The sequence below is a fragment of the Cebus imitator genome, unplaced genomic scaffold (genome assembly GCF_001604975.1).
Source record: "Cebus imitator isolate Cc_AM_T3 unplaced genomic scaffold, Cebus_imitator-1.0 Scaffold85, whole genome shotgun sequence".
In the NCBI taxonomy this organism is placed as follows: domain Eukaryota; kingdom Metazoa; phylum Chordata; class Mammalia; order Primates; family Cebidae; genus Cebus; species Cebus imitator.
In genome coordinates this window covers 2769808-2783672 of record NW_016107400.1, presented here as the reverse complement: position 1 = coordinate 2783672, position 13865 = coordinate 2769808, and the positions used below count along the sequence as shown (strand labels likewise).

Here is a 13865-nt window from a genome sequence, read left to right as displayed (position 1 = left end):
TTTTTTTTTTTTTTGAGACAAGTCTCATTCTGTCACCCTGGTTGGAGTGCAATGGTGTGGCCTGGAACTCCTGGGCTCAAGTGATCCTCCTGCCTCAGCCTCCAGAGTACCTGGGACCACAGATGTGCACCACCATGCCTGGCTAATACCTATTTCTTTTTTATTTTGTTTTTCTTTTGAGATAAGTCTCACTGTGTGACCCAGGCTGGAGTGCAGTGGTACGATCTCGCCTCACTGTAGCCTCTGCCTCCCAGGCTCATGTGATTCTCTTGCCTCAGTCTCCCAAATAGTTGGAATTAACAGGCATGCACCACTACACCTGGCTAATTTTGTATTTAGTAGAGATGGGGTTTTGCCATGTTGGCCAGGCTGGTCTTGAACCCCTGACCTCGTGATCTGCCCACCTTGGCCTCCTAAAGTGCTGGAATTACAGGCATAAGTCACCATGCGTGGCCTATCTATTTATTAATAGTCTTTTCCCTGGTAAATAAAAACAATCAAACTAGATTTTCTTTAGGATGAAAAGTTTATTTTGCTTTTTGCCTAGAAGCAAAACTAGTGAAAATAAAAGTATAAAAATAAATACAATTTACATTAATGAACATTCCAACTTGAAGTAAAAATAAGCAAAAAAATGTATATAAATAAAAATCCATCAAAAGCACAAAACAGTGTCTGGCACTTGTATAAGAAAAAGCTATGAACACCAAAAAAAATGTGTAAAACACACACTTTTATCTTTAAATTAAAAACACACTCAAGTTTCTCATCCTTAATCTAAAGCTAGTTTTAACTTTCTCCAAAACATACTATTTGTTTTAACTAATTTGCATTACACACAAAAAAATATACACAAAACTTTTAGCATCTTTCTTACTGGAGAGACCCACAATGCTATGAATAAGCTATATCCTGAGTTTTCAGAATGATAAAGCACAGTTTATCATATTAAGAGGATAATTTGACATACTTTGCCTATACATTTAAAAAAATTGGTAACTTGGACTTTTTTTGACCATCTTCTAATTTTCTGGTTCACTCATTCAAACATGATACATCTCAATAAAGAAAATCAAGTTTACACCCAGGGTGGATTATTATTTTGGTCTATAGCTGGATATCAAAGTTAAATTTAAAATGGCACAGAATATTGGAGAAAACAATCTTCATCTCCATATTCTTAAAATGATATTAAGAATATATATAGGCTGCATTTTCAAAATACCAGTATCTCTTTAAAATTTACATTAGATTAAATATACACTGTCCCAATTTTATGTGAAAAGCACAAAGCCCTTTTTGGAACTGGTATGACAAATTAATAGTGACATTCTCTCTCACGAAGTCATGTTTTTTTGGTAATATTTGTTGGTTGAGACTTTTTTTTTTTTTGAGATGGAGTCTCGCTCTGTGGCCCAGGCTGGAGTGTAGTGGCACAGTCTCTGCTCACTGCAACCTCTGCCTCCTAGGCTCAAGCGATTCTCCAGTCTTAGCCTCCCAAGTAGCTGGAACTACAGGCATGCACCACCACGCCCAACTAATTTTTGTATTTTTAGTAGAGATGGAGTTTCGCCATGTTGGACAGGCTGGTCTCGAACTTCTGACCTCAGGTGATCCACCTGCCTCGGCCTCCCAAAGTGGTGGGATTACAGGCATGGGCCACCCTGCCTGGCCAATTGATACTTTTAATGGATATGTTAGTGATGAAAAATCTTAAACATGGGTGTCTTTAATGCAGAATTTTAACCAGGCAATAATCTTATCCTGAAATCTGGATTTATTATATATAGCCCTTTATTCTCTCCTAAATCAAGCATGCTAGGAAAAACAGACTACAAAGAAAGAAAATATATAGACTAAATAGAAAATATAACTGCATGCAACACATTATTCTTATTTTACAGAAATGGATGTAATAATGCATTCCCCAGAGCTACATTCAAGAAGATTGTGCTGTCTTCCCCAAATTTGCTACCCTTCACAGAAAGATCTTTTTTTTTTTTTTTTTTTTGAGACAAAGTTTTGCTCTTGTTGCCCAGGCTGGAGTGCAGTGGTGGGATCTTGACTCACCACAACCTCTGCCTCCCAGGTTCACGCGATTCTCCTGCCTCAGCCTCCCAAGTAGCAGGGATTACAGACATGCACCACCACATCTGGCTAATTTTGTATTTTTAGGGGAGGCAAGGTTTTTCCATGTTGGTCAGGCTGGTCTCAAACTCCTGACCACAGGTGATCCACCCGCCTTGGCCTTCCAAAGTGCTGGGATTACAGGCATGAGCCATGGTATCCAGCCAGAAAGATCTTATGATCTAGTACAAATGTTTCTAACAGTAGTGGGGTAACATACATGAAGCCTAACATTTCTGTAAGACAACTAGTTGTTGACAAGAATGTATACTTCTGACCAAAAGTGACCCACAGCAATTTCCGTGGGTCATTTTAGTGGACCACAATTGGCTATATGGTTATACTGTAAGTCAAAGAATGTGGACATTGAGCAGTTAATCCAAGTTTTTAAAGTCATAAAATGAGGGAAAGGCATTCTTCTGCAGTAATTTCCCCTTGAATCAAATTCAAAAATCACTATGCAGAGATGAATGAAATTTATGTTTTAGAACTTATTTATAATTTGTCATATCCTTTCAATATTCTGTAAAAGTAAACCCAAATGTCCTTTATGTTTACAAAAAGGGTCTCTGTAGACATCTGGGCACATAAAACAAACATGTTTGTATAGGTAAGCACAGAGGTGATGCAATTACTAAACACTAATTTGTCTTCACCCAAACTTATTATTAAGAGGAACACAGGGGTGTGGAGCAGGAATTAGCAAACTGACCAAATGATCCAGATAAGTGCTCAGCCTTCTGACGTCACTTTGTCTGTGTAAACAGAGTCCAGGGTTAAATAAAGTCTTGGGCAGGGAAAATAACATGGATAATAATCCTCCCCCGTTTTATCCTAATGAATGTTGTCTTCTTAAATTGTCGCAACATTTGGCTGCTTTCTTTGGATTTTTCCTGCATATACTCCTAAAAATAGAGCAAAACTAATATTATTTCTCAATGGTAGATTTTCTATAATGATACAATTTAATGAGTGCTTACTCTGGAACAAGCGCTGAGCTAAGCAATATACATTATCATATTTAATCCTTATATGAATCATCCCGAGGTAGAAACTGTTATGACCATTTTAAGGGTAATAAAACTGAGGCAATGGAGAGCACTCGCCTAAGGAACGGAGCTAGAAGTAAGAACTCTGATAAGCCAATGCCACCTGATGTGTTATTTTACTTAACCATTTTCCATGACCACCTCCTACTCTGCTTTGATTAGTGGTTTCTGAATTTCACTATAAATTCTGGTCAAGCATAAAACATCAAATGAAGAATTGTGTTTTAAAACTGCAAGTCAAAGATCACTTAGGATAACATCAGAGATGGCAACTTAGGTTTGTAAAACTATAAATAGTTAAATGCTTTGCAGCATACTTTAACATTTTAGAATTCCACTTCAGTCTAAGAGTACGATATTCTATCATGACAAAAATGAGTTTTCTATAAATTGGTTAATAAAGGGTTTGCCTCCATTCAGAGCAAATCAAAACATAATTTCAAATTTGTTTAAAACAGAATTCAGATCATTAAAACTCTAAACAGGAGGCTGGGCGCGGTGGCTCACACCTGTAATCCCAGCACATTGGGAGGCCGAAGCAGGTGGATCACAAGGTCAGCAGTTCAAGACCAGCCTGGCCAATATGGTGAACTCCGTTCTCTACTAAAAGTACAAAAATTAGCCAGGTGTGATGGCACATGTCTGTAATCCCAGCTACTTAGGAGGCTGAGGCAGGAGAATCACTTGAACCTGAGAGGCAGAGGTTGCAGAAAGCTGAGATCATGCCATTGCACTCCAGCCTGGGCAATAAGAGTGAAACTCCGTCTCAAAAAAACAAAAAACCTCTAAGCAGAAAACAATAATCTTTTCAAGAGCAACAATGGATTCCTGTGTTCAGATTCATGGTTGGCATTTTAACCCACCAGTATCCCAAACTCTCTGTTTATATAAAGGAATACAATTCTGGCTGGGAATGGTGCCTCATGCCTATAATCCCAGAACTTTGGGAGGCTGAGGTGGGTGGATCACGAGGTCAGGAGTTCGAGACCAGTGTGGCCAACATGGTGAAACACCGTCTCTACTAAAAATACAAAAAATTAGCTGGGTGTGGTGGCAGGCACTTGTTATCCCAGCTACTCAGGAGGCTGAGGCAGGAGAATCGCTTGAACCCAGGAGGCAGAGGTTACAGTAAGCCAAGATCACGCCACTGCACTCCAGCCTGGGCGACAAGAGTAAGACTCTGTCTCAGGCCGGGCGCGGTGGCTCAAGCCTGTAATCCCAGCACTTTGGGAGGCCGAGGCGGGTGGATCACGAGGTCAAGAGATCGAGACCATCCTGGTCAACATGGTGAAACCCCGTCTCTACTAAAAATACAAAAAATTAGCTGGGCATGGTGGTGCGTGCCTGTAATCCCGGCTACTCAGGAGGCTGAGGCAGGAGAATTGCCTGAACCCAGGAGGCGGAGGTTGCGGTGAGCCGAGATCGCGCCATTGCACTCCAGCCTGGGTAACATGAGTGAAACTCCGTCTCAAAAAAAAAAAAAAAAAAAAAAAAAGACTCTGTCTCAAAAAACAAAACAAAACAAAAAACCAATTATTTAGTCTCTTTCAATTGTCTCAATATGCACTCATATATAAGTAAATCTTTAGAAAACAGCAGCAGATTTTTATATTTGTTTAGATACCTATTGATTGTACATGTTCAATCAAGAGTTGAGTTCATTTGTATTAATAATTATGTTGCAATGCAATTCAACCTCAGTAGTTCAAAATGATAAACTTCATTGTATGTTATTAACTTCAATGACTGCCTATAATCCTTTATACTGTTGAGTATTGCTGAATAAAAACAGTACTTGCTATTTTGCTTACAGGTTCACAAGTGACAAATAGTGGAGATGAAATGCATGAGAAAAAAACATGGAGAGTAGTCACTGTGGTAAACTGATATCAGGCAAAATAATACTAATTCCTCAATGATTTTCCAACTTGCTAAGATTCGGTGCAATACAAAATATTAACATGGGAAAAACAGAAAATGTCTTAAAATTCCACAGATCTGGTGTTTGGTCTGAGTCCTTTCAAATGGTTATCTTTCAAACTAGCTTATTCTGACTGCCTCTGGAGCAAGCAGTATCTTCAGCTATGTAATCCTTTATGACAATTCCATTAACTGTCACTCAACGATTTCCAAAGATGACCTTTTAAATTATACCATATATGTGTGACACTCTGAATTACATTCACTACCTACATACAAAAGGTAAGCCATCATTTCAAAGTTATGATCAATAGCTTGTTCCCTAATTTGAAGGGAATCACTTCGTCATAAAAGCTCTCAAATTTACCTAATTATATATTAATGGAAAGATTAGAATTGATTAGACGTTTAATCTTCAATGCCCGGTGAGTAATTTAGGTTTCTTGTAAATGTCTAGAAAGCAGTATAGTTAAAGCACAACATTTGGAAAGTATTTTTAAATGGATCACAATTTTTAAGTGAGCTTAATCAAAGTGTCTTAACAAAGATACCTTAAAAATATTAAAGCATTTGGTTAAGAGCTTTGAATTAGCTCAAGAATGAGTTTGTCTTCTTGCCACCATAAACAGAATTTTAAAACAGTTTTTAGTTTAGCTCTTAATCCTCAAATAATGAACATAAGGAGAGATTTAGATCAGGCTTCTGATTGAGCAAAATACGAAGACCATAAAATATGTGGCATATTCACATGTGATCTTATAGTTTGAGGGAGAAAGGTTTCATCCCCCTATGTGCAGATACACTTCCCCAAGCTGAACAGACAATGCATAGACTTAGCCCCAGAGATAATCATTATCTTTTATTCATTAAATTAAAAGATTTTCTGAATTAAGCATAGTTAATTCCACAATTTTTTCAGAATTAAAAATACGTGGTGTTATCCATATTATAGAAATCAAGACTGGAATAACAGTTTTACTAAGACTTCCTGACTGCCATGAAATGCTAAGACCAAAGACCACTAATTGGATGACCGTGAATATGCCAAAATTATGGTGGCAAGGAAAGACAATCTATTCCACTTCTGTGGCCTGAGTTATGGGGCGGCTTGTGCACTTCCTTCTATTGAATGGGCTTCAGAAATTCATTTTCTACACACCTGAAACAGGCAGTCTGTTAGGCACTCTGCTCTGTGAAGGCTTCTGTCTATTTGCACAGCCCCCTTCACTGATGTCTTAGGGGTTCTAATTGAATATAAAAAAATTAATAAGTCACTGGCATTAAGGTCTAAATGTTCAAAATTCAAATAAAGCAATCACATTATATCAACTGTCCAAAGCACACATAAGCTTGAAAAGAACTGGAGTCTCATGCATGTGCACAGCAAGGAAAGCTAAACTCTGGCTTCAGCAGGAGACTATAAGCATGACTCATACTCTGTTGGAGAATCACTTCGGTGATGATGAATTTACTATATGGATATTTAAAATACTTAATGAGTAAAATGATATGAAATGAAAAGTAAAAACATGCCAACATAAGATAGTAATTAGAATACACAACAGTACACTAGGAGGGTTAAATTTGAAGACAAAACTTTAAAATACCTTTCCCAATGTTATAAAAAAAAAATCACATTTGAAAAACCATTATCCTTTATGTAAAGAACACTAAGCTTTATTTTTCCCTCTGAATCTAATCTTGGTTTCCGTAGTTTCCAATACCCGTGTGTGGCATTCTTACCCTTGTCTACTAAGTAGCCTATGAACAGGTGCATTCTGTCCTTGGTTTGGCTGAAGGACTCTGTTGACAAATTAAATAAAAAATTAATTTAAAAGGATAAATTCCATTTTTACCCATTGTCTTTCAACAGATGAAAGATGACAGTAAGGAGAAACTCATCTATGCAATAATACGGCCTATATATTACCACAAAGCAAAGCAAATTGACTAAAGCATATTAATATGGTACTTATATTTTGCTCACTGAGAGTCCCAACCTTAGGTTTTTATCACCAAAGAAATGGCCAACATATAGACTAACCCTTGTGCTTTAAGATAATTTTCTTATACATAAACTTTACAAAAGCTAACCTTTCCTTTCAAACAGGTTGAGAGAAGAAAATATTGCTCTCATTTTACAGGTGTGAAAAACAGGTCAGAAATACTAAAGTTTGCTTTTTAGCTTTCTTTATTTTTTTATTTTTTTGAGATAGGTTTTACTATGTCACCCAGACTGGTTTGAACTCCTGGGATTAAGCTATCCGCCTGCCTCAGCCTCCCAAGTAGCTGGAACTATAGGAACATGCCACTGAGCCCAGCTTAAGTTAGCTTTTTTTGTTTTTAATTTTGTTTTTTGGTTTTTTTTTGAGACAGAGTCTTGCTCTGTCGCCCAGGCTGGAGTACAATGGCGCTATCTTGGCTCATTGCAACCTCCGCCTCCTGGGTTCAGGCAATTCTCCTGCCTCAGCCTCCTGAGTAGCCAAAATTACAGGCACATTCCAACACACCCAGCTTTTTGTATTTTTAGTGGAGATGGGGTTCCACCGTGTTGGCCAGGCTTGTCTTAAACTTCTGACCTTGTGATCCACCCGCCTTGACCTCCCAAGTGCTAGGATTACAGGTGTGAACCACTGCACCTGGCCCAGCTTAAGTTAGCTTTCTAAGGTTTTTAAATAAGTATCAAAGATCCTCTGGACTGTGTAACTGAACTCAAGACATATCAGGCTCAAATTTCTACCACAGATAGCATGCCCTACAAAAGCTCCAGGCACATCTGGTCTGACATGGGACCAGGTATACAGCCAGGTATTCATCTGAGTCTTGAGCCTGTGGACCACCCCCCCACCCAATTCAGCAAGAAGTGTTCTACTGATGTCAAGTAGAACAAAGTCAATGAAAATGAAGTTTGGAATTTAAAAAAAATTTTTTTTTTTAAATTTTGAGATGGAGTTTCACTCTTGTTACCCAGGCTGGAGTGCAATAGCATGATCTTGGCTCATTGCCACCTCCACCTTCCGGGTTTAAGCGATTCCCCTGCGTCTGCCTCACAAGTAGCTGGGATTACAGGCATGCGCCACCATGCCCAGCTAATTTTGCATTTTTAGTAGAGATGGGGTTTTCCATGTTGGTGAGGCTCGTCTCGAATTCCCGACCTCAGGTGATCCGCCCACCTCAGCCTCCCAAAGTGCTGGGATTACAGGTGTGAGCCACCATGCCCGCCCAATTTTTTTTTTTTCTATAAAAAACAAAAAGCCTCTCATTGAGACTAAGTGATTTTTCTCACCTTGTTTCAGAAGGATTTTGTTTAACCAGAAATTTCTTATTTGGCATTCCCATTTCAGCAGCTCTAACACAATATAAAAATAAGGACATAATGTATTTAGTGAAGGGAAGAAAACACGCTTACAAATGTAATATAGGATGACAGAAACAAATCATCATTTAGAAGCTGGTGTACCCATACTAAGCATATTAAAGACTGCATTCAAGAAAAAACAATTTTTTAAAAAGTTATTAAGACATTTTTCCCCTTAAGTTTTTATTCCCAAGAAATGTTTAGGATATCAGAAAAGGAATACATTTAGGCACTGAATATAAAGATTAACTGTGTTTAAGATTGATCAGCTATCAATTATATAAGTTGAATGCTGACAAATTTAGTAAATAAATTCATCTAAAGATGAAATGAGATTTTAGCACCTGATTTTAATGAATTTCTTTATATAAAGGGAATTTCTATCAGCTCAACTGCAGAAAAACTCTTCTTCATTTCTAAATTTAAAGATGCAAACAGACCAACAGATAACTAAAATTAATTGAGTTGATAACTAACATGACATGATACGAAAAACTTACTTCATGTATTTCTTCCTATCAAGAGACTTCTGTGTTGCAGCTGAAAGTGCCACTCGTGGACTTTTCATTTTATCCTTTAATATACAAAAGTAATATCAAACTCTACTGGTACCAATAATACCACTATATTATAATACAGAATGATCCCAAATTGCCTGGAAAAGCTTCTCTCTACTAACATTTTAAATTTAGTTAAATCATCTTGTTTCGTACTTTTAAAGCAGTCTCAGAATTAAATAATTAAAATTATGTAAATTTTGCTTGCTTTTCCTTTGCCAGTCACACTAAGATAACTGATTAAAATCACAGACTCCGATATACTTCAAATTAATTTGGAGCCTGTTTTCTAACAGATTTCAAAAAAGCAAAATCCACATTATAATTGAATCCAAGGAAATTCAATCAGGAGCAACTGATAGATTGTATAAAGCCATCTCAACAAAACATTCAAAGTTTCAACTCTAAAACCCAATCAGAAAACAATATGTAATTCTTAAATTATGTAATTCTTTTAAATCTGTCTACAGATTTAAATGTTGCTAGTAATCCTAGGAATTACTTGTGATTAAGAATTATCATAAGGGTGCTGAAGTCAACCAAAAATGACAGTATCAATTACCTTAAACCCAGAAGAACTCTATTCATTAGAAATCATATAACATACCATTTGCCTGAGCATTTTTTCTTTGCGAACTTCTCGATCATGATGTAGAATAGACATTCTTTCAGCTGCATCCATTACAAAGAATATGTCATGAATACCATACAGGGCAGCTCGCAACTAGGCACAAGAGAAGAAAATATTGTTTACATTTACAAGATGAGGTTAGAGTTGAGGAATACTATATACCATGTACCCTTATTTATAGAAAAAGGTTAAAATAGTTTTCATTGAAACCTATTTTCAGTGATTAAGTAAAAAAGGAGAAATATGACATGTCCACGTCTTAAAAGCCCTCCGGATCCAGGTATTTACCTGAGCTAACACTCTTTCCTGAAGTGAAGCATCCTGAGCTGAAACAACACCTCTCTTTAATGGTGCCTCTGACTGAAAACTTCTTATGAATTCCATAGTATCCTGAAAAAAGAAATGCTCCTTCAAGAACATTTTTCTAGAAAGATTTGTCATCACTGGAGTTTCCTGTTTTCTTTTTCTCAGTCAATCCAAAATTATAGTCTTTCCTCAGTATCTGTGGGACACTGGTTCCAGGAATCGCTCAGATACCAAAACCCAAGGATGTTCAAGTCCCTTATAGAAAATGGTTTAGTATTTGCATATAATCTAAACACATCTCCCATATACCTTAAATCATCTCTATATTAGTTAAAATACCTAATAAATGTACATGCTATGTAAATAGTTGTTATATTGTTTAGGAAATAAAGACAAGAAAAAAAAAAGCTGTACATGTTCAGTACAGACACAACCATCATTTGTTTGTTTTTTCTGAATTATTTTTGATCCGTGGTTGGTTGAATTCACTGATGTGGAACCAAGAGACAGAGAGCCAACTGTACTAAGCATATAAATAAAATTATTAGAAGTCAAACAGCACTTACTTTGAAGCAAGACAAAAACACACAAACTACTTCATTTGCATGTTTTTCATAATATTATCTGAGGAAGATTAACAATCAAATTTCTAAAACTGCCTATATTACAGTGACTAAAAAATGTTTAGGTTCTGAACAAATCTGTCAGCTAAGCTGTCACAAGACTGACAGAAACTAAGACAGAAGTGAAATACAAACAATTGACAGGAATCTTACTTTTACAGTTTGTCGAAGTTGCTTCAGCTTATCTGTCTGCATAAGTCTACGAGTAAGAAATCCTTTTGCCACTGCAGTTATTTTGCTAACTTTTGCTTGTACTTCCGGACTAAAAACCTAGGAGAAAGAAGACAGACACAATGTTTACTGGCATTCATTTATACAGTCTAAGATGTATAGCTATTTAAAAAAGATAAGTAGATATGTGGACATATATAATTAAGTTTACCCACTTGAGACCATCTAGTTTTGGCTCTTCCAAAAGGCCTTGTTACTGAGAGCTTGGTTAAGCCACCAGCTGATGATCCCCAGAGGTAGAATGGTGTTTCGTTTGCAGAACCAAAGCTATATTGCAGGGCAGAATTTGTGAAACCTAGAGAAACATGCATAAAGTTTATTATACCTGATGTCATATAATTGGAATACGAAGAAAATCCTGATAAACACTTGTGACACTCATTAAAAAAAGAACTGCCTCCCAAACTGACCCATCTGCCAACTTAAAATATTTATGGACTTTAAAACTTATGTACCAGATGGATCTTTTCAACACAAACAGCATCTCAGGATAATTGAGATATGAAGATAAGCTCTTTAAACGGACTAGGGAATTAGAGGTAATTCAAGATGATTCAGGAGAGAGCAAACTGTTTTCACTTGAAGTATGTCACCTGCTGCATGAATGATCACAGACTGGGCTCTGAGCCAAATTTCCTGATATTTTCCTAGCAAAAGTAATCTTTGCTCACAAACATCTGCTCACAAGTCTTTGAACTCCTATCATGTCATTTTACACTGGTTACTAAGCAGCTGACAAACAGTAGTGGGTTGGACATGGAATTATTTGAAAACAGGAGATACAATCTTATGGTGTGCCAAATACATATCTTACTGTAGCATCATTTTCTCAAATGTAAAAGGATTTTAAAATATTTACCAGAACTATTTGAAGTATGGAGTGAGTCCGCTTGAGACAGCATTGTTTCCAGCAGACTGGAGTCACTTATTTTTCTCCATTCTAGCTCCACTGCATTGTTAATGTCCAATTCGGAGGCTTCCGCTGTCATTGCCTTCTTCTCTTTTAACATTTTCTCCTGCTCTTCTATTTCCTATAGATTAACAGTTTATTATAAAATGCTAAACCTTTTAATTATAGCCCAAAATGATACCATTTTAGGCTTGGCATAAAGTACATGTAATTATCAGCAAATTATTATTTCAAGTTCTTCTTCAATTATACTTTACTTATTTATTTATTTATTATTTTTGAGAGACAGAGTCTCACTCTGTCCCCCAGGCTGCAGTGCAATGGCAAGATCTCGGCTTACTGCAACTTCTGCCTCCCGGGTTGAAGCGATTCTCCTGCCTCAGTTTCCCAAGTAGCTGCAACTACAGGTGTGCACCACCATTTTGTATTTTGTAGTAGAGATGGGGTTTCACTATATGTTGGCCAGGCTGGTCTCAAACTCCTGACCTCAGGTGATCCACCTGCCTTGGCCTCCCAAAGTGCTGGGATTACAGGTGTGAGCCACCTTGCCCAGCCTATAATTTACTTTAAAATGTGATAATGTATAGTTAAATTATTAACTACAATAATCTTATAACAAGTGTCATTCTTTTTTTTTTTTAATAGAGACAGGGTTTCACTCTGTTGCCCAGGCTGGAGTGCAGTGGCCACACAAAGGCGAAATCATAGCTTACTCCTGAGCTCAAGCGATTCTCCCACCTCAGCCTCCTGAGTGGCTCAACTACAGGCTCACACCACTACGCCTAGCACAAGTGTCATTCTGGTAACTCTTGCAGAATGTGTGCTTTAGCACCTATTTATAAAATGTCTTTTAAAAATATTAAGTTTTGAATCAAGGATTCAATAAAATATCCTCTTGATAAATTATGCAATTACTTTTAGATAAGGATCTAAATAGCAAACTTCATCTTTTGACAAAAACTACCATTCACGTATCAAAATGACTCCCTTACCTTATAATATATGGAGGAAAAAATTACAAGCATTCTATACATGACTAAAATTCATAGGTATTCCTTGGCTTAATTTCACTTACCAGCTGTATCTCCCCGGACATTCCTCACCTTTTGCAATCTTTCCTGTTCCCTTTCCTGCTCAGCTATGAGTAGTGATAACTGCTGAGCGTGCTGTTCTTCTAGTCTCTTCCGCATTTCTTCAAAAGCTAACATCTTGCTTTTTAGTAACTCCTCGCTTTCTGAAAAGAAACATGTCTCCTCAATTTAGAAAATTCACTACAAGTCTAATGTCTGATATTTTATACCATCAATTTAAGTTATCCTTCCAACGAGAAAGTATTCCTGGATCTGACATAATGCAATCAAGATATAGCTGGGTCTCCACTTTGAACCACATTCACATTTTCCATTCCTTTTATTTCATGCTACACAATAAAGTAAAACCTGTATTGCATCACCTTGACCCACTCATTCAACAGATCCCATCCTGATCTGAAATGATAGACCCATTTCTATACATTCAGACAAGATTCTCCTGACTCTACTTAACTTTCAGATGTGGTTTCAACTGTATCCTACCATCATTTATTCTTTTGAAATTTGTCCTCCAGGATCTCTAGTATTGTAGCTTGTAGTTTTGCCTTGTTTTGATTTTCAAAGTAAATGTTTCTTTGATGGTATAAAGCTTTCTCAGCTTAAAGTTTCAAAAAGGACTGTATATTAAAATTCCAGATATTTTAGTTACTAACTAAAAATTTTAAGAGAAAATGTTATGACAATGCAAGCTTACTAAATAGAATGTGGTAAGACATGTTGAAATGTAGAACCACCAAGTGTGGGGTGGGTGCTGTGGCTCACACCTGTAATCCCAGCACTTTGGGAGGCCGAGATGGGCGCATCACGAGATCAGGAATTGAGACCATCCTGGCCAACATGGTGAAATCCCGTCTCTACTGAAAATACAAAAATTTGGGAGTGGTGGTGCATGCCTGTGGTCCCAGCTACTTGGGAGGCTGAGGCAGGAGAATCGCTTGAACCCATGAGGTGGAGGTTGCAGTGAGCCAAGATTGCGCCACTGCACTCCAGCCTGTTGACAGAGCGAGACTTCATCTCAAAAAAAAAAGAGGTATTCCTGTCTTGGTGGGTGGAATGTTCTAT

The 13865-nt window shown here is 37.2% G+C and overlaps 1 protein-coding gene across 1 annotated transcript in view; it reads right to left on the bottom strand.

Annotated features, from left to right (window-relative positions):
• Nucleotides 1-2850: 2850 nt before the first annotated feature.
• CCP110 (centriolar coiled-coil protein 110) overlaps nt 2851-13865 on the bottom strand; it is a 27738-nt gene continuing 16723 nt past the window's right edge. Inside the window, 12 exon segments of the mRNA XM_037740544.1 lie at nt 2851-3032; nt 6256-6309; nt 6312-6340; nt 6840-6899; nt 8383-8445; nt 8955-9028; nt 9619-9735; nt 9931-10032; nt 10725-10841; nt 10958-11097; nt 11662-11833; nt 12816-12946. Coding sequence (XP_037596472.1) covers nt 2980-3032; nt 6256-6309; nt 6312-6340; nt 6840-6899; nt 8383-8445; nt 8955-9028; nt 9619-9735; nt 9931-10032; nt 10725-10841; nt 10958-11097; nt 11662-11833; nt 12816-12946 — 1112 coding nt within the window. The 3' untranslated portion in view covers nt 2851-2979.